The sequence below is a fragment of the Dendropsophus ebraccatus genome, chromosome 3 (genome assembly GCF_027789765.1).
Source record: "Dendropsophus ebraccatus isolate aDenEbr1 chromosome 3, aDenEbr1.pat, whole genome shotgun sequence".
In the NCBI taxonomy this organism is placed as follows: domain Eukaryota; kingdom Metazoa; phylum Chordata; class Amphibia; order Anura; family Hylidae; genus Dendropsophus; species Dendropsophus ebraccatus.
In genome coordinates, this window is record NC_091456.1 from 171247696 (window position 1) to 171267221 (window position 19526).

Sequence of the window (19526 nt, forward strand, 5' to 3'; positions counted from 1 at the left end):
GTGGTGTAGTATAGAGGATGTGTCCTGTGTAGTGTAGTATAGAGGATGTGTCCTGTGTGGTGTAGTATAGAGGATGTGTCCTGTGTGGTGTAGTATAGAGGATGTGTCCTGTGTGGTGTAGTATATAGAGGATGTTTCCGTTGTGGTGTAGTATATAGAGGATGTGTCCCGTGTGGTGTAGTATATAGAGGATGTGTCCCGTGTGGTGTAGTATATAGAGGATGTGTCCCGTGTGGTGTAGTATATAGAGGATGTGTCCCGTGTGGTGTAGTATATAGAGGATGTGTCCTGTGTGGTGTAGTATATAGAGGATGTGTCCCGTGTGGTGTAGTATATAGAGGATGTGTCCCGTGTGGTGTAGTATATAGAGGATGTGTCCCGTGTGGTGTAGTATATAGAGGATGTGTCCCGTGTGGTGTAGTATATAGAGGATGTATCCCGTGTGGTGTAGTATATAGAGGATGTGTCCCGTGTGGTGTAGTATATAGAGGATGTGTCCTGTGTGGTGTAGTATAGAGGAGGTGTCCTGTGTGGTGTAGTATAGAGGAGGTGTCCTGTGTGGTGTAGTATAGAGGATGTGTCCTGTGTGGTGTAGTATAGAGGATGTGTCCTGTGTGGTGTAGTATAGAGGAGGTGTCCTGTGTGGTGTAGTATAGAGAGGAGGTGTCCTGTGTGGTGTAGTATATAGAGGAGGTGTCCTGTGGGGTGTAGTATAGAGGAGGATGTGTCCCGTGTGGTGTAGTATAGAGGATGTGTTCCATGTGGTGTAGTATAGAGGAGGTGTCCTGTGTGGTGTAGTGTAGTATAGAGGATGTGTCCTGTGTGGTGTAGTATAGAGGATGTGTCCCGTGTGGTGTAGTATAGAGGATGTGTCCTGTGTGGTGTAGTATATAGAGGATGTGTCCTGTGTGGTGTAGTATATAGAGGATGTGTCCTGTGTGGTGTAGTATATAGAGGATGTGTCCTGTGTGGTGTATTATAGAGGAGGTGTCCTGTGTGGTGTAGTATATAGAGGATGTGTCCTGTGTGGTGTAGTACAGAGGATGTGTCCCGTGTGGTGTTGTGTAGTATGGAGGATGTATCCTGTGTGGTGTAGTATAGAGGAGGATGTGTCCTGTGTGGTGTAGTATAGAGGAGGATGTGTCCTGTGTGGTGTAGTATATAGAGGATGTGTCCTGTGTGGTGTAGTATATAGAGGATGTGTCCTGTGTGGTGTAGTATATAGAGGATGTTCCCTGTGTGGTGTAGTAAATAGAGGATGTGTCCTGTGTGGTGTATTATAGAGGATGTGTCCTGTGTGGTGTAGTATAGAGGATGTGTCCCATGTGGTGTTGTGTAGTATAGAGGATGTGTCCTGTGTGGTGTAGTATAGAGGATGTTCCCTGTGTGGTGTAGTATATAGAGGAGGTGTCCTGTGTGGTGCAGTATATAGAGGAGGTGTCCTGTGTGGTGTAGTATAGAGGATGTGTCCTGTGTGGTGTAGTATAGAGGATGTGTCCTGTGTAGTGTAGTATAGAGGATGTTCCCTGTGTGGTGTAGTATATAGAGGATGTGTCCTGTGTGGTGTAGTATATAGAGGAGGTGTCCTGTGTGGTGTAGTATAGAGGAGGTGTCCTGTGTGGTGTAGTATAGAGGAGGTGTCCTGTGTGGTGTAGTATAGAGGAGGTGTCCTGTGTGGTGTAGTATAGAGGAGGTGTCCCGTGTGGTGTAGTATAGAGGATGTGTCCCGTGTGGTGTAGTATAGAGGAGGTGTCCTGTGTGTAGTAGTATATAGAGGATGTGTCCCGTGTGGTGTAGTATAGAGGAGCAGGTGTCCTGTGTGGTGTAGTATATAGAGGAGGTGTCCTGTGTGGTGTAGTATATAGAGGAGGTGTCCTGTGTGGTGTAGTATATAGAGGAGGTGTCCTGTGTGGTGTAGTATATAGAGGAGGTGTCCTGTGTGGTGTAGTATATAGAGGAGGTGTCCTGTGTGGTGTAGTATATAGAGGAGGTGTCCTGTGTGGTGTAGTATAGAGGATGTGTCCTGTGTGGTGTAGTATAGGGGATGTGTCCTGTGTAGTGTACTATGGAGGAGGTGTCCTGTGTGGTGTAGTATAGAGGAGGTGTCCTGTGTGGTGTAGTATAGAGGAGGTGTCCTGTGTGGTGTAGTATAGAGGAGGTGTCCTGTGTGGTGTAGTATAGAGGAGGTGTCCTGTGTGGTGTAGTATAGAGGAGGTGTCCTGTGTGGTGTAGTATAGAGGATGTGTCCCGTGTGGTGTAGTATAGAGGATGTGTCCTGTGTGGTGTAGTATAGAGGATGTGTCCGGTGTGGTGTAGTATAGAGGATGTGTCCCGTGTGGTGTTGTGTAGTATGGAGGATGTCTCCTGTGCAGAGTAACAGGATTTGTTATAAGATAATAGGTGATATAAGAAAAGCAGATGGGACAGTTTTAATTTCCAACCACAGTCGTCACATATATACTTACAGTTTTAATTTCAGAAGATAGAACAATACCCAGACCCCCCCCCCCGCTAGATCCTCATAAGGTTTTATATTAAGAAACAAGTAGTCCCCCGAGTAACAGCCAGCAATGATGGCGCTGCTCTCAGCCTGAGAGGGTGGTGCGGCCATGCTGCATCTCTGTCACACTAACACATTTTATCATGTTTCTAACACAGTCGTCTCTGTAATAAGGCGCCACGTAGAGCGCCGACAGCTCTAGAGACTCCATGTATAAACCCTAAGGACATGTTCAGATGGATGTCATTTCAGCATCTGTATTATAATCACAAGACTTACCTTGTTCATTCCTTTCTCTGCTGTGGTTGAATGAGCAAACATAGATCACCATGAAGTTCAATGGTGACTTATATGTTCACATAAACCACAGGGAGTCCACCGCTTGTAATAAGGATTCTTAAAGGGGCACCCCACCACAAGGTAATATAATACACACGCTGCAGATGCATTGCTTACCTATTTGCCCCAGTTCTGAAACCATTCGTTTAAGGCGTTTCAGTTCTGTACTTTCTGGTTAGTACAATTCCCAGAATACACTGCTTTCCCTTAGCTCTCCATGAGTCCTCCCACCCTCCCTCCACCCAAAACCCTTGCAGAATCTTATTTGACTGCAGTGAGATTGCAGCACCTGCTGTATTACTCCCTGTCTGCTCTTTCTGTTGCATCATTCATCACTCACACTCCCTAAATGTCCCAATACAGATATCTATGTATCTAAGTATATGACATAGAGATGGTGATACAGTCTTTAGGGGCAGGTCAGAGATGGTTACAACACTTAGGGGATGTGGCTAGAGCTCAGAGACAAAAGATCCAGCCCAATCTCCTGTGACATCAAAGCGCGATTCTGGAGACAATACACATTTTGCAGTTATTCTATTTTTTATCTTCCTGTCAGGGGTGAATCGCCAAAAATACACGTTGATGCTGGTACTATTATTGATAACACTATAGTAGTTCATTCATACAGTACTTCATTTTAATAAAACCTGTTTCTGAGATCAGAATACCCCTTTAAATGTAGCCACATAACCAGCAAACCTGCAGCCTTTGCACACATTTAAGGGGTTAACCAGTGCTATAAAAACATGGCCACTTTCTTCCATAGACAACACCACTCTTGTCTCCAGGTCAGGTGCGGTTTATAATTAAAGGGGTTATCCAGCGCTACAAAAACATGGCCACTTTCCCCCTACTGTTGTCACATTTGGGTGGGGTTTTGAAACTCAGTTTCATTGAAGTAAATGGAGCTTAAGGCTACAAACCCACTTGGCGGGTCTGCAGCGAGTCCCCTTGCTGCGTATTTGCAGCGAGACTCGCTGCAGATCCCGGCCCTATACTTTTAATGGCAGACAAACACGCAACAGGGATATACATCCCTGCTGCGAGTTTGTCTGCAGCCCACCCCATCAACCCCCCGGAGCTGATACTTCACCTGATCCCAGCTCCGGCGGTTCCCGATGTCTTCAGCAAGCCGGAGCGGGGACCAGGTGAAGTATATGCTCCAGCCAGCCGCCCGATCGTGCGCCCAGCCCCCCCCCCCCCCCCCCCCCCCCCCGCAGCACCAGCCACTTGATCGCCCCCCCCGGTTGCGATCGGTGCTGCGGGGGGGGCCCGATCGGGCGGCTAGCTGGAGCATATACTCCAACTGCTCCCCGCTCCGGCTTGCTGAAGACATCAGGAATCAGGTGAAGTATCAGCTCCGGCGGACGGGGGGTTAATAGGGTGGGCTGCAGACAAACTCGCAGCAGGGATGTACATCCCTGCTGCATGTTTGTCTGCCATTAAAAGTATAGGGACAGGATCCGCAGCGAGTCTCGCTGCAAATACGCAGCAAGGGGACTCGCTGCAGACCCGCCAAGTGGGTTTGTAGCCTAAAGGGGTTATCCAGCGCTACAAAAACATGGCCACTTTTCCCCTACTGTTGTCTCCAGTTCAGGTGTGGTTTGCAATTAAGCTCCATTTACTTCAATGGAACTGAGTTTCAAAACCCCACCCAAACTGGAGACAACAGTAGGGGGAAAGTGGCCATGTTTTTGTAGCGCTGGATAACCCCTTTAATTGCAAATTGCACCTGAACTGGAGACAACAGTAGGGGGAAAAGTGGCCATGTTCTTGTGGCGCTGGATAACCCCTTTAAGCTCCATTCACTTTAATGAGTTACAAAGCCTGCTCCCAAACTGGAGACAAAAGTATTGCTGTCACTGGAAGAAAGTGGCCATGTTTTTGTAGCGCTGGATAACCCCTTTAAATAAGTCCCACATATTTGAAAATGACAGAAAGGAAAGTGGGTGCACGAAAATAATAAACAACCTTAAAGTGACTGTACCACCAGGCCCAGGCTGAAGCACTGGAGGTGGGACGACCCACCCTTAGTGGGAGGAAACTCCCGCCCCTCTATGATAGGGTTCCATTGAATGGAGTCACGTCATGGAGGGGCTAGGGGTTTCTTCCCACTGGGGGTGGGTCGTCCCGCCTCTAGTGGTACAGTCACTTTAACTCACGTCATGTGCCTCCATGGAGCTGCTCCCGCTGACCACCACCAGAGATTACTTTTGGCTGGAAAACAGGTACATTACATACCCGTCTCTCCCAGTTACATCACGGCCTTTCTGAGCAATTGCCCACTCAGCTGGGTACATGATGTTGCAGCTACGAGAGACTGGTATGTGATGTACCCGGTTTCCAACCAAAAGATCTCTTGTGGCGGTCAGCGGGACCTGGGAGCAGCACTACGGGCACGAGGATAGGTAAGTTTAGTCTTATCCATCACCTTTAATGAGGGCATTTAACCATTTGAGTTCTATAGTAATAGTGACTTACAAGATGCTTCTGATATGTACGTATGTATAGGTATATAATAGGATTGACAATCTGCTCAGCCTATTACAGGTCTCAGCTGCGCAGCCCTATCCTTTAGTTGGCCACATGTCACTTGCTACACAGAGATGAGCGTCTGACGTCGGATTATTTAACACATTTAAAGTCAAGTGATCAGCCAACATCTGCTGATCACTGGCTCTGTTACATGGGGTGATATCTGCCCAATTTAGCAGATAATCTCTCCGGTTTAAATCTTTGTGCTACTGTACTGACAAAGTGCAAAGAGTTAAAGATTTTGTAGTTCCAGGCATCATAATGAATGATGATGCTGTGAATCCCCGAATTCTGTTCTGTAGCATATGGTCTATATTTGAGGACCATGCACCGAACATGTGACTGACCCCTTAGGTGCAGTGCCATACTGGTGGCCACTCATCCAAAATATTAAGCAACTGGCCCGGCAGAACAGGTCTGTGTATGACATCCACCTTATGGCTACGACCAGTTTTAACTCCATTCAATGTCTCTCGGACGTCATACCTTTAACACGTACCCCATCTACGTTACTTGTATTGTTACGGTCCTTTATTGAAATGTCAAGATAATACAAAACAATTTATAAAGAGAAAAAAAAATAGTTCACACACTCAGTTTATAAGGACATTACTTAAAGGGATATGATCATAATTTTCTGGCCTATACCGAGAACCTTTTACTCCATTGTATTGTAACAGTAACGAGACTCCCTACAGGAATGCATATAAATAACTAGATACACAGTTCTGTTCACAACTAATGCAGAAACGGGAACGCACACACATTGGTCTTAGGATAAGCAGCATCAAGGCTAAGGGCGATCATTTTTCTCCAGTTGTAAATTGAGGCTCAAACTTAGATTTCAAATCGGCCTTGTTTTAATGCACATAAAAATGCGTCATCGTACAAATCATTCTGCAATCCAAAAGAAGGGGAAGTTGTAAAACAAAGTAGAAAACAAAGTTGCAAATGTAAAAAGAGTGCTTAAAACTAAAATGTGAGGTTTCTCAGCCAATGGATGGAAGGTTACAGTTTTCTTATTGCGTCATCAATGTCAGACATCTGTTCCTTCAGCTGGTTCCACTGCTCAGGGTTTAAAGAGATACCTGAAAAGCAAAGCAAGTTTAGTGACTGCACTGTAGATCCGTCTACAAAAACCTTGTGAAGTATGGTGAATGAAGCTTAAAGTGACACTGCCACCCCCTTTCTGTATGAGGACTTCTCTACACAGCTATAAAGCCTAAATTCAGCTGTTTCCATAGCTTACTTTATAATAGATTTCTTGGTGCTTTGTCCAGTGTAAAAAGGCTTTTTATCATTGGTGGATAGTGCTACCTGGGCAGGGCTTCATGACCACTGTGGTACATTACCTCGCCCACATCGCTGCCATAGACACCACACTGTGACGTCATTTTCTACAGAATCCACCCTTACTAGTCTCTAATGATCTCCTCACCGCCAAATCTAAAGGTGACCATTCTCTGCTCATTCTCCTGGATCTATCTGCAGCTTTTGACACTGTAGACCACCAGCTCCTCCTCTCCACGCTCTGCTCTTTCCTGGTTTTCCTCCTATCTCTCTGACCGCTCCTTTAGTGTATCACTTTCTGGTTCCACCTCATCTTCTCTTCCCCTTACTGTTGGGGTTCCCCAGGATCAGTCCTGGGACCTCTCATTTTCTCACTTTTCATGTTACCCATCAGACAAAATCAGCAGCAAGTTTGGTGTTCAGTACCATCTCTATGCTGATGATACCCAGCTGTATACCTCCTCCCGTGATATCACCCCCGCTCTTCTACAGAACACCAGTAACTGTCTGTCTGCCGTCTCTAACATTACATCCTCCCTATTCCTAAAATTGAACTGCTTGTATTTCCTCCCTCTGCTAACCGCCCCCCACCTGACATCTCCATCTCTGTATGTGGTGCAACCATAACCCCTACACAACAAGCCCGCTGCCTTGGGGTTATGTTTGACTCTGATCTGTCCTTCACTCCCCATATTCAATCCCTTTCATCTGCATCTAAAAAACATCTAGACTACTGCAATTCCTTACTAATCGGCATTCCATCCTCTAAACTCTCCCCCCTCCAGTCTATTCTTAATGCAGCGGCCAGGCTCATGTCCCTGTCCAGCCGCTACACTGGCTGCCTATTATACACAGGATACAATACAAACTCCTCCTGCTCACCCATAAAGCTCTCCACAGTGCTGCACCTCCCTACATCTCCTCCCTCATCTGTCTACCATCCTACCCGCATTTTATGCTCCTCTAACATCCACCTTAAAGGGGTACTCCAGTAAAAGCTTTTCCCCAGTAATTGAAACACATTACAAAGTTATATAACTGTGTTATATGCTTCAATCACCTATCTGCCCCCCTTCCCTATCTTTTCCCCCCTAATCCCCCACCAGGACGTGAAGTAAACTCAATCTTACCTAATGATGGTTAACCCCAGGCTGCTCTGTGGTAGCCATTTTGTGACAATGACATCATCAAGAGGGAGGCGGGTCTAAACCGTTAGGTCAGCCTCCCTTTTGTCAGATGTCTCAGGGTGCTTAGCTCCGAATGGCTGAACAAGCTGTAAGCCATCTAACAGTTCTACAGAGTGAGTTAGACATCACAGGAGGCAACATTTTCGGCCAGCCCATTCCAATGCCTGTGGAGGGGCAGGGACTAGATGCCGATGATGTCACGGAGGGGGCGAGGCCTACAGCTGAGATAATGGAGTTCCACGGCTTGGCCCCATGGCACTGTCCACCAACAATAGCAGGCTTTTTGAGGGGGGAGACCAAAAAGAAATCCTTTTTATGGTAAGAGATGAAATGTCCACAATATAAGCTTAAGAGTTGTGCCGAGAAAGGGTGTGACAATATCACTTTAAAGGGGCAATATGGTGAACTATTTCAAATCAACTGGTTATAGAAACATTTATTTCTATGTAAAGATTTCCAGTCTTCCAGTAATTCTTAGATGCTGTATGTCCTGCAGGAAGTGGTGTATTCTTTTCAGTCTGACATGAGAATTTGCTGCTGCTCTGGACAGGCCCTATCATGGACAGATATGGCAGCAGATATGTCTCAGACTGGAAAGAATACACCACTTCCTGCAGGACATACAGCATCTGATAAGTACTGGAAGACTGGAGATTTTTAAATAGAAGTAAATTACAAATCTATGTAACTTGGACACTAGTTGATTTGAAAGGAAAATTACCACTTTAAATGGGTTTTCTAGGGCAAATATTGAACCTATACTCAGGATAGGTAATCAATGTTTCATCTGTGGGAACACCTGACAATCAGAAACATTAAGGGGATGTAACTGGTTAAATAGGCCAATACAAGCAGCTGTGCGCATGTACACTCCAGAGCAAGTCCCTTCATTCTTCTGAATTCCCACTGTAGGGTAACATTGAGGTAATCACAGTAATGTACTACTTTACCACAACCAAAGATTGCTATGATGTGACCAACATTAAATTTTACCTTTCCTTCCTGGCTTCATTTCTCCTTGGTTGTCCATAAAGTATTCTCTAATATCGATGAGCACTTTTCCTTTGAAGTCACGAACACTGACGTATCGCATTTTCCCAATCTGGAGAAAAAAACAAAATAAAACTGATTAATAGATATCTACTGTATACGTCTAGTTCTTAAGATGATTTAGGAAAGAACATAACTATCAACATATGAGAAAGTTCCCAAAGTTTAAAGATGGCCATATACATTACATTAAAGGGTTTATCCAGCGCTACAAAAACCATGGCCACTTTTCCCCCTACTGTTGTCTCCAGGTGAGGTGCGGTTTGCAATTAAGCTCCATTTACTTCAATGGAACAGAGCTTCAAAACCCCACCCAATCTGGAGACAAGAGAGGGTGAAAAGTGGCCATGTTTTTGTAGCGCTGGATAACCCCTTTAATGCTAATCTTATGCGTATGCACTGTCCCAAAAGGAGATGGAGTGGGCGGTTGGCCTTCAATGGCCAATACTCCTCTGCGAGACAGGCTGGCATCACCCAAGTGTATTTCACCTGTGTATATGCAGCATTATAAATGGCAACATGGCCAAAAAATAAAATTTTCTTTTAACATTATTGATTTTTTTTCCCAAAATAAACAGACCATTTTTCTAATCATAGCCGCCTCTGATACTATTTTAATGGTGTTTGAGGCAGAAACTGTTGCGTCACATAGTAAGAATTTCTACAAATAAGTATTTATGCCCAAAACGTGCCTCCAAAAAGTAGACAGACCATGCTGTGTCTATATGGTATAGGAGGACTTTTCTGTGCCCCTCTGTATCTCTATATGGGAGTTTGGTCCTCTCTGTGCATCCATGTAGGTAGCTCCTCTCCTAATAAGTAGCAACTTCTATATAGCCATCACTACAAAAAATATACAAACATATACTTACCTGTCTCCAGTATAGCTTCTCGGCATCCCCTTATCCTCCAAGCCCTGCGAGCGCATGAAGAGAGTGGTCTCTTGTAGCCAGTGGCAGGATGCTGCTAGTGGCCACAATAGGGACTAGTAGAGCAGGGAGCCAATAGCTTCTCGTTCTGTCAATGTACTGTATCTAACTATAAGAGTTCTTAAGAGCCCTTATTGTTCGATGCATAGGGGCAGCACCTGGTGGGTTGGTTGTCGCACTTACGATTTAATGTGCATGCATCACAGCTGTGTATTCAAATACCATTCACAATCTCTATATTTTTTGTAAATAGCCAGTCTAAGGCCATGTACCCAGATGGCAAATACATGCAGTCATGCTCCCTTGAATTCACAAATGTGTGATGTTGCCATGATTGGTGGCAATATTATGTGGCCACTGGTGACTTCATGAGGGCATGGATTCAGACGTGTGCATTATACAACATCTGGGTACACAAAAGGCACATACCTGGAACATGTTATCCTCCTGGTTGCTGCTGCTCTGTTTAGCAGAGGCAGATCCTTTAGAGCTTTCTCCTGACTTCTGCTTCTTTGCTGGCTTTTCCTTCTCAGGTGGGGGCTGCTTTTTTCTCTTTGCCTTAAAACAAATGAAAATATACAGTAACAAAACCCAGTGCTGTACCCCACATCACAGCAGATGCAGCCGAAAGACCAGAATCTTAAAGTGACACTGCCCCCCCTTTTAGCATTATGACCTCTCTACACAGGTGTAAAGGGTAAGTTTAGCAGTTTTTATACCTTATTTTATATCATATGTCATGGTGCTTGTTTCAGTAAAAAGTGATCTTTTATGAAATGGGAATTGTGCTACCTGGGCGGGGTATTTTATTTATTAGTCAATGCCAGACACATGGTAAATTGAAGGCAATTAGAGGACCATTCATTGGATTTTTGGTATATATACCTAGGCGGGGCTTAGCCCTGCCCACATCGCCACTGTTGGCCCCGCCCCATTGATATCATCGCCACATAGGCCCCACCCCCTCAGCAGCCATTGGTATGGGCCGATGTAGAGGGGGGTCGGGCCTAGACCTTTAGGCTGGCCTGTTCCAATGTCCATCAAGGGGCAGGGCCAATGCACCGATGACGGGGGATCATGGGGGAGGGGCCTACAGAGGCGATATGGCCGGGGGCCAAGTGGCGCTGCGGCCGTGAAGCCCCGCCAAGGTAGCACAATCCCCAGATGATAAAAGATCACTTTTACTGGAACAAGCACCATGACGTAGGATATAAAATAAGGTATGAAAACTGCTAAATTTACCCTTTACACCTGCGTACAGAAGTCATAATGCAAAGAGGTGGGGACAGTGTCACTTTAAGTACAGGAGCCATGCACAAGGCAGGGTGCTGATGGTTACCATGCCAGTAAGATGCAGGCGCTACTACTTTACAATACTAAGTATGCCAAGGCATTAGGAAACTGCTTGGAGTCGTAGTTTTGCAACAGCTGGAAAGCGCTAATGTAAATGATGAAGGGATGACAGCTTCTGGTCCCCTAAAGGGACACAACAAGAGAAGAATAAAATACGCCTCACCTTCTGATCAACCTCACTATCGGAATCACTTCCAGATGAGCTTGACGAAACGAGTTCCTTTGATTTAGGCATCCTGAAACATTAAAAAAGAAAAAGCCATCACAGATGGTACAATGATCACATTGCGTTATATAGGACTGTGTCCCGGTATTGTAATGCTGACTTATAATAAATCCCCAGTACATACAAGCCCTGGAGCCATCTCTGCAGTCTGTCAATGCTATCCAGCTTATTAAATCATAAAGCCTGTTTACTAAAGGCATGGGCCGGTTTGTCATAAATCCCTCTAATATAGCTATAAATAAGAGACTAAGGGTCCTATTCCACGGGCCGAGGAGGGCCCGATCAACGATGTAAACGGCAGATCACCGCTCGTTTACTGGGCCTATTCCACGGCCCGATGATCGTTGAGCGAGGGCTGCAAGGACATCGTTCCCGATGTCCTTGCAGCCCTTGCAGCATCATACATTACCTGGCTGCAGGGCTTGTCCTCCACTCCGTCTCCTCCCCGGGTCCCCCGCGCTCTATCTTCTGAATGGCCGGTCAGCTGACAGGCCACACTCAGCCAATCACAGGCCGCGGCGGTCCCAGCCTGTGATTGGCTGAGCGCTCCGTCAGCTGACCGGCCATTCAGAAGATAGAGCGCGCGGGACCCGGGGATGAAGACAGCGCAACGAAGAAGCGCTGCAGCCAGGTAATGAACGATGATGATGATGCTGCTGCTGCTTCTTCTCAAATCATCGGTCGCCCGCCGCGCACCGCTATTCAACCGTAGCGATGCGGGGTGGGGGAACGATTATTTTAGGTCTGGCCCTAAATGAACGATCAGACGATGACACGATCATCGGCTGATCGTTCTCTCTATTTCACCGAACGATAATCGGCCGAATCGGGCCAAATGGGCCCGATCCGGCCGATTATCGTTACTGTGGAATAGGGCCCTAAGTCTCACTGAATCCCTCTCCTATGTTGTGGAGGTATATGTGATCAGCAGCAGAAGTAATGGAGATGGCGAAGACATAGGTGACCGCTGCTGCTCTTGTTTCCACATGGGTAGATATCTGCCTGGATTGCTCTGTGCAATAGGGGCTTAAAGTGACTCAGTACCCACAATCTGCCCCCCCCCCCCCAAACCAAACCATCAGATAGCTTCTTTAACCCAAGATCTGTCCTGCGGTCCGTTTGGCAGGTGATGCAGTTATTGACCTAAAAACAACTCCTAAACTTGCAGCAGTGTCAAATAGGAGTAGTGGCTTGGTGTTTGTGCCGCTCTGACAATTCCCTTGGGAGGTGCGCTCCTGGAAACGTTGTTCATGCATGCGCCATAAAGCGTTAGAGTGGTGCATGCACATTCTAACTGAGGACATTGGCTTCAGGCCCTCAGCATGCGTGCGACACTCTTCCACCCCAATGACGTTACCAGGAGCGTGCCCCCAGAGGAAGTGGTCAGTGCACAATCCCTGCCAGCAACAGAGCGTGCATGCAACTACATGACAACAACAGGGAGCAGGAGGCAGACTAATGTTTAAATATGCATGAAAACGGGAGAAGGAAGTAGTGGTGAGGCGTGCACACTAATGCCAAGCAACTACTCCTCTGACACTTGGAGTGTGTTTGTAAAGAGTGTAAAAAATCTACTGCTCGGAGGCTTTGTAGACAGGGACCATGCACACAAGGGGACACAGTGTCGTGTGTCAATGGATCTTTTAAAATCGTGGTAAACAGTTGGCCCAATAATCGGCAGTGAAATAGGACAGGTAAGTATATATCTCTGACATCTCCCCCACAGCATAGTTAAAGAGGTTATCCAGTGCTACAAAAACATGGCCACTTTTCCCCCTACTGTTGTCTCCAGTTCAGGTGTGGTTTGCAATTAAGCTCCATTTACTTCAATGGAACTGAGTTTCAAAACCCCACCCAAACTGGAGACAACAGTAGGGGAAAGTGGCCATGTTTTTGTAGCACTGGATAACCCCTTTAAAGTGAATGTACCGTCAAATACATTCGCTTTAATATTACCCATGTATAGAACAGCACCAGTGCAGGGAAGCTGGTACCGCTGTCCTTTTTTTAAACCGGGACCCGGTTTCCGTGTTAAGCACAGTTGTATTCATGGGTACCAGGCCGGAGGTGAAGCACTGGAGGCAGGCCAGCCTGCCCCCAGTGGGAGGAAACCCCCACCCCTCTATGATAGGGTTCTATTGATTCTAATGGAGTCACGTCATGTATGGGCTGGGGTTTCTTCCCACTAAGGGTGGGTCGTCCCGCCTCCAGTGCTTCAGCCTGGGCCTGGTGGTACAGTCACTTTAAAGGAAATCTGTCAGGCCTGTACCAGGTACAGAGCTTCAGACACAGGCTGATCGGGAGATAAAACAAATGATGCTTTGTCTTTGCTGATAGCTATTTGCTGGGTTATATAACTGTATTTTTCCTTGGAAGCTGAAGTGATGCAGAGCCCCAGAACGCACGTCTCCTCCCCTACCTCTCCCTGCCATCAATCAGACAAGACATGGAGGATAGAGGGGTGCATGTAAGGATCAGCTTTCAAGGAAAAATGCAATGATAAAAGCAGCAGAGAGCTCAGTGTCAACACTGAAAAGAAAACACCACGTATTGCAGAGCATGCAGCAGCTGATAAGTATGGGAAGAAAAGATTTTTAAATAGAAGCAAATTACAAATCTATATAACTTTATGAACCCAGTTGATTTTCGCTGGATAACCCCTGTAAATGAGCATGACTATGTATTGGGGGAGCTAGCAGCAGTGTAGCCTTGGGGCGCGTGCACACCCATGTTCAGCAGCAGCTGCAATCTGTGCAGGGTAATCCCCTGACACACCCAATTATTTCTATAGGAGCTTCAGAGCTGAACTGCAGAGTGGTGACATGTAGCTTTCCCTGTTAGCACAGTTCCCACATTATATGTGATTAGTCCCTGAAATATATTCGGCTTATAAGAGACACCCGAGGGGGGAGGGTGGCAGAGACTGAGCTATAAACAATCCACCTCATGATGTAGAGAGGTTGTCTGAAGGTGGAAGATCACATTTTCCTAGATGATGACTCCCCCCATATCAGTAGAATGGGACGTCCTTGTGACATTTAGTGCATTCAAACTCTATTCAGTTAAATGGGAGATGCCATTTATCGTGAAGCCACGGGGGGAACCGTTCTAAAGTCTTCACAGCTAAATGTATGATCGGAGGGATGAGGCGATGCCCCTAGCAACCAACCGCCAGCATACCTCCGCACAGAGGTTATACTCATCACCCGGTAACCATAGCAACACCCCCGTCCGGTGAATAATCCGACCATCTGTCTCGCTGTCCCTCATTAGCGCCATTTTCCTCAGCTACCTTCACAACATGGCATCTGGTCGGGGGAGTAAAAGGCGCAGGTATCGCACATGCACGGAGCCTCCATACTTCGCCTACAGTCACTCCCTACAAAGGCTGCGCTGCTACAATACACCCGCCTGACAGTTTCCCGCCATCATCAGGCAGCTCTATTGCAGGAGCAGCGCGGTCCCTACACCCGCCATCTTCTGCCCTACACTCCTAGCCGACACCTGGCAATGCAACACTGATACGACCGAGCGGTCAGCACTCACCTGTCCGCACTCACTCACGATTCACACTACAAGACCGTCTCCGACAGGAAGTGACGTCTGACCGCCACTCCACGAGGTGAAGTGAAAAGAGCGGTCTGGCGGGGCAGTGACGTCAGTACGCATGTGTCTGGCAAAGCGGCACGTTACGCGGCGGCCATATTGTGGATGGCGACCGTTCAGTTTGCCAACCAAGGCTATATAGGCTTATATAGTTTGTCATATCGCTTTGGTTTTGACTGGTTGCTATGGGCAACAAACAATTTTACTGTAAGATAGCATAATAAAAACACATATTGTCAAGACATTCTGCCTTATTTTAGAGGTTATAAATGAGGTCACATGGAAGCATGATGACTATGGTAAACCCCCAAAAAAGAGTCCAGCAGCATCTATGGAAAATATCCTAAGCAGCCACTGTGTTGAAAGCTAGGATGCACGTAGGTAGGCCCACACTCCTCAATGTGGGCCCTGTGTAGAGAAGGGAATCCGCCAGCATCCGTAATAACACCACATGTATTTCTACACACATCAGGGTACACGGAAGCAACGTTTGGACCCCTAGGCCCATGTCAAGCATTGACAAAGACCTAAGGGTTGAAACGTTGCTTCCGTGTACCCTGATGTGTGAAGAAATACAGTATTTTGCTGCATATAAGACTACTTTTTAACCCAGGAAAATCTTCTCAAAAGTCATAGGTCGTCTCAGGGTACAAACACACACAGCGTATACGCAGCAGATTTGATGTTGTGTTCAGTTATTTAGATCTAATCTGCTGCATATTTGCTGCGTATCGCAGCAGTAAATACGCAGCGTATATGCCGTGTGTGTTTGTACCCTTAGGGTGAGTTCAGACTGAGGAATTCTCACGGAAAATATCAGCGGAATTCCGTCAGCTGTCCGCCCGCACATCTGGGCGCTTTTCCGCCGGTCCCATAGACACCATTCTATGGGCCAGCATATTCCGCTATACGCTAAAAGAAGTGTCATGTCACTTCTTTCAGCGGATCGCGGATTACGCCAGCCCATAGAATGGTGTCTATGGAGCCGGCGGAAAAGCGAGTGCCCATGCGGGCGGACAGCTGACGGAATTCCGCTGACATTTTCCGCGAGAATTCCTCAGTCTGAACCCACCCTTATAGGGCAGGTGCTGAAAAACTTTGGAACCAGACTGGAGAATCTGCAGTCCCTGCATACGATGGGGGTTCTAAAACGTCCGTATACCCACTGTATGCAGCGACCATATGAAGGACAGAGCAAGCTGCAGGTATCTGGGGTATGGAAAAAAAGAGAGGCGGTAGATTGGCGCTGTGCCCAGAAAAACACACCTCTTTCCCCCGTCTGTCTCCCCTTGTATTCTACCAATATTACTGTACCTTCTCTGCCTCTCACATCTGTCTGATGTCTTTTATTAATTTGGTGTGTCTTGGAAGAGGGGTAGTCTTATGCGGCACGTATATGCCAAACTACTTGTTTTAACTGGAAAAGTTGGGCGTCGTCTCATACTCCTAGTCGTCTTATATGCGGTACTTGTGGTTTCATTACAAATGCTGTTGGATTCCCTTTTCTACTATGGTAAACCGTCAATCTGCATATAGACATGACCCCCCCCCCCCCCCCCCCATAGAATTTTATAAGAAAAAAATGCTATGAAGGAAAAAAAAGTCAAACACAGAGCACTTTTTTGGGTTTTTTTGCGCATTTTTTCACATGTTCCGTGATTACGGATCTGTGATCATGGACAATTTTATAGCCTATTGCTTTCTATTGGGCTATTCACATGTTACTTTTTTTTACTGATTCACAATTCGTTCTATGAAAAAATAGAACACATCATAACTCGGAGAAAATCAGGGCACGGATTCCCCTATTGAAGTCAATGAGATCCATGTTTTTCACAGATCGCATAAGTGCAGTCCGTGAAAAACACGGATTTGATGTAATGAGTGTAATTTAAAAACGGATGGTTTTTCAAGGATCATAGAGGTAGATAGACTTCCTCAACGGACCTTGAAAATTACTGAACACGTGAATGCAGCAGATTCACACATAAAAATCAACAACAAAATAAGGCCATCATTTTGAGCAAAATTAAACAATGTGTGTAAAAGTGAGGGGAAAAATGTTAATTTTTTTTAGTTGGTTGTAATGAATTACAGCCATTATTCTATACCGTGTGTGCACTGACGGCCAGTTTCACATTGGCTTCAATAAAGTGCATTTACACTGCGTATATTTTCGTAAAACTACGACCGTTGTTGCCAATTACAGCAAGCGCCGTGATTAATATACGTGATGTTGCCACCTATGGAATCCCAGTGAATAGTGGCCTCAAAAAAACCCTGTTGGTGCACACTGTGGACAGAGCAGCTCCGGCCACACGCTCCATAGTGTGCAGTAGAGAGTTCTGATCAGAATTAAGCATCGCTAAAGATCATCCAGCTAGTCACGGAACGGGTGGTCTCTTACAAGGTCTGAACATGGCCCAAGATTGTATTAAAAATACAGCTGTATTTTAACCCATTTTACTACATGTGAACATGGCCTTATGCTGCGTTTACACGGAACGATTATCATTCGAATTTGCACGATAACGATCGAATTCGAACAATAATCGTACTTGTAAACGCAGCGTACAATCAAACGACGAGAGAGAAATCGTTCATTTTGATTTTACAACATGTTCTTAAATCGAGATTTTGCAGACAATGTAAATGCTGTGGAGATTCTGCACAAAAAAATAACAGCAAAAGAGGCGCTACCCCACTCTTTTGCAGAATCTCCCTCTTCTCCCATAGATATAGTTGCCAACAGTCCTGATTCGGCTGGGACTGTCCCGATTTTTCAGAGACAGTCCTAGCAAAATTATGTCCCGGGGAGCCCTGCCCCCCGGATGGGTCAGATCAGTCAGTCTTTACTTAAATCACAGGGTTGATTGATTCACTGTGTCTATGTGTGCCCCCAGTGCATGCCGTGCAGAAGAGAGGCTTCCCCCCCTGTCAGAGACATTGCTGCTGGGGTTGAGGTGGTCTGAGTCTGATTGATCATTAGCGGCTTTGCTGACCTGGCTCCTCCCCCAGCACTCTACATGATAGGGTGGCTTGTGCTGCTGAGACCTGACTGGTGGGCAGTGATTCAGTGCTATATCGGGTGCATCTTGGTGTGATGCGTCGTCCACTTTATTAAAGACAGAGCAAATTTTTATTTTTGCACTTTTGTTATTTTCTTCTTGTGCTTAAAAGGCCATAGCACTTGCATTTTTTCACCTAGAGACCCACATTGGCCCTTATTTTTTGTGCCACTAATTGTACTTTTCAAAGACAGACTTAACTTTTAATAAAGTACACTGCAAAACCAGAAAAAATTATATGCGTGTGAAAGTGAAAAAAAACGCATGTTTTCTTTGGGGGTTTTTCGTTTGTTCGTACTATGGAAAAACTGACATGTTATATATGTTCCTCAAGTCGGTATGATTAAAACAATATGCAACTTGCATAACTTTTATATTATTTGATGGCTTTAAAAAAAAAAAAAAAAAAACCTTCTACAAAAAAAATTGCTCTATTCCCATGCTTATAGTGCTTTTATCCTTTGGTCTATGGGGCTGTGTGAGGTGTCATTTTTTGCGTCATGATGTGTACTTTCTATCAATACCTTGATTGCTCATATGCGACTTTTTTATCGCTTTTTATTACAATTTTTCTGGATTTGAGGCGACCAAAAATGGGAAATTTTTGCATTTTAGCGGGTCTTTCTGCTTACGCCGTTTCCCGTGCGAGATCAGGAATGTAATAAATTAATAGTTCGCGCGATTACGCACACGGCGATACCAAACATGTTTATTTATTTATTTTTAATAATAAAATGGAAAAAGGGGGGTGATTCAAACTTTTATTAGGGGAGGGGGCTTTTTATTAATGAAAACTCTTTTTTTCTTTTACTTTTAATTTAATTTTAAGTCCCCCTGGGGGACTTCTAATACCACTACACTGATCTCCCATAGAGATCAGTGTAGCTGTATAACACAGCACCGATCCATGAGATCGGTGCTTTATTACTTTGGTCTGCTGCAGACCAATGCAATAGAATACTGAGCCGGGATCAGCGTCATTCCGAGACTGAGGCCCGACTTGGTGAGATTAAGGGATCCCCCCTCCTCGATTTATTGTTCTCTATGGAGAGGGGAGGGGTGAAGGGAGATGAGGCACCAAAAAAGGACAACAAAGAGTTAATTTACAGCTACATCACCGGGCTATCTCCTCTGAAGTCAGTACTGACCTCTCTGACCTATGAATAGAGGCTTTCACACAGGTCCCGCTGTGTAATCCTTTGTTCTCTGCTCTCTGCCGACTAATCTCCCTCCTCCCTCCTCCCCTCTTAATAGAACAGACAGGAGACAGTCGAGATTTCCTGATAATGAGCAGCGAAAGTCTTTTTGAATGCAGATAATGGCATACTTGCCTAATAAACCCAAAGTGTCTTAAAATCGCCTGGACTATTGATTTCTGCAAAAAAAAAAAAAAAAACTACAGTGACACTTTAAGGCCAGGTTCAGACTATGTAAGTGTGC

General features: G+C 45.7%; 1 protein-coding gene across 1 annotated transcript; it reads right to left on the reverse strand.

Moving 5' to 3' along the window:
• Positions 1-6219: 6219 nt before the first annotated feature.
• Positions 6220-15065, reverse strand: SUB1 (SUB1 regulator of transcription). Its single transcript, XM_069964790.1, has 5 exons — positions 14959-15065; positions 11350-11422; positions 10263-10391; positions 8848-8956; positions 6220-6465 (listed from the first exon to the last, which is right to left on the reverse strand). The coding sequence occupies exons 2-5, from the start codon at positions 11419-11421 to the stop codon at positions 6386-6388; spliced, it is 390 nt and encodes a 129-aa protein (XP_069820891.1). The 5' UTR covers position 11422; positions 14959-15065; the 3' UTR covers positions 6220-6385.
• Positions 15066-19526: the final 4461 nt, after the last annotated feature.

Coding starts and splice junctions, on each gene's coding strand:
- SUB1 (XM_069964790.1), bottom strand. CDS start 11,421: ATGCCTAAATCAAAGGAACTCGTTTCGTCAAGCTCATCTGGAAGTGAT. Junction 10,392..11,349: donor ATAGTGAGGTTGATCAGAAG/GTGAGGCGTATT, acceptor ATTTGTTTTAAG/GCAAAGAGAAAAAAGCAGCC. Junction 6,466..8,847: donor AATGAAGCCAGGAAGGAAAG/GTAAAATTTAAT, acceptor TTTGCTTTTCAG/GTATCTCTTTAAACCCTGAG.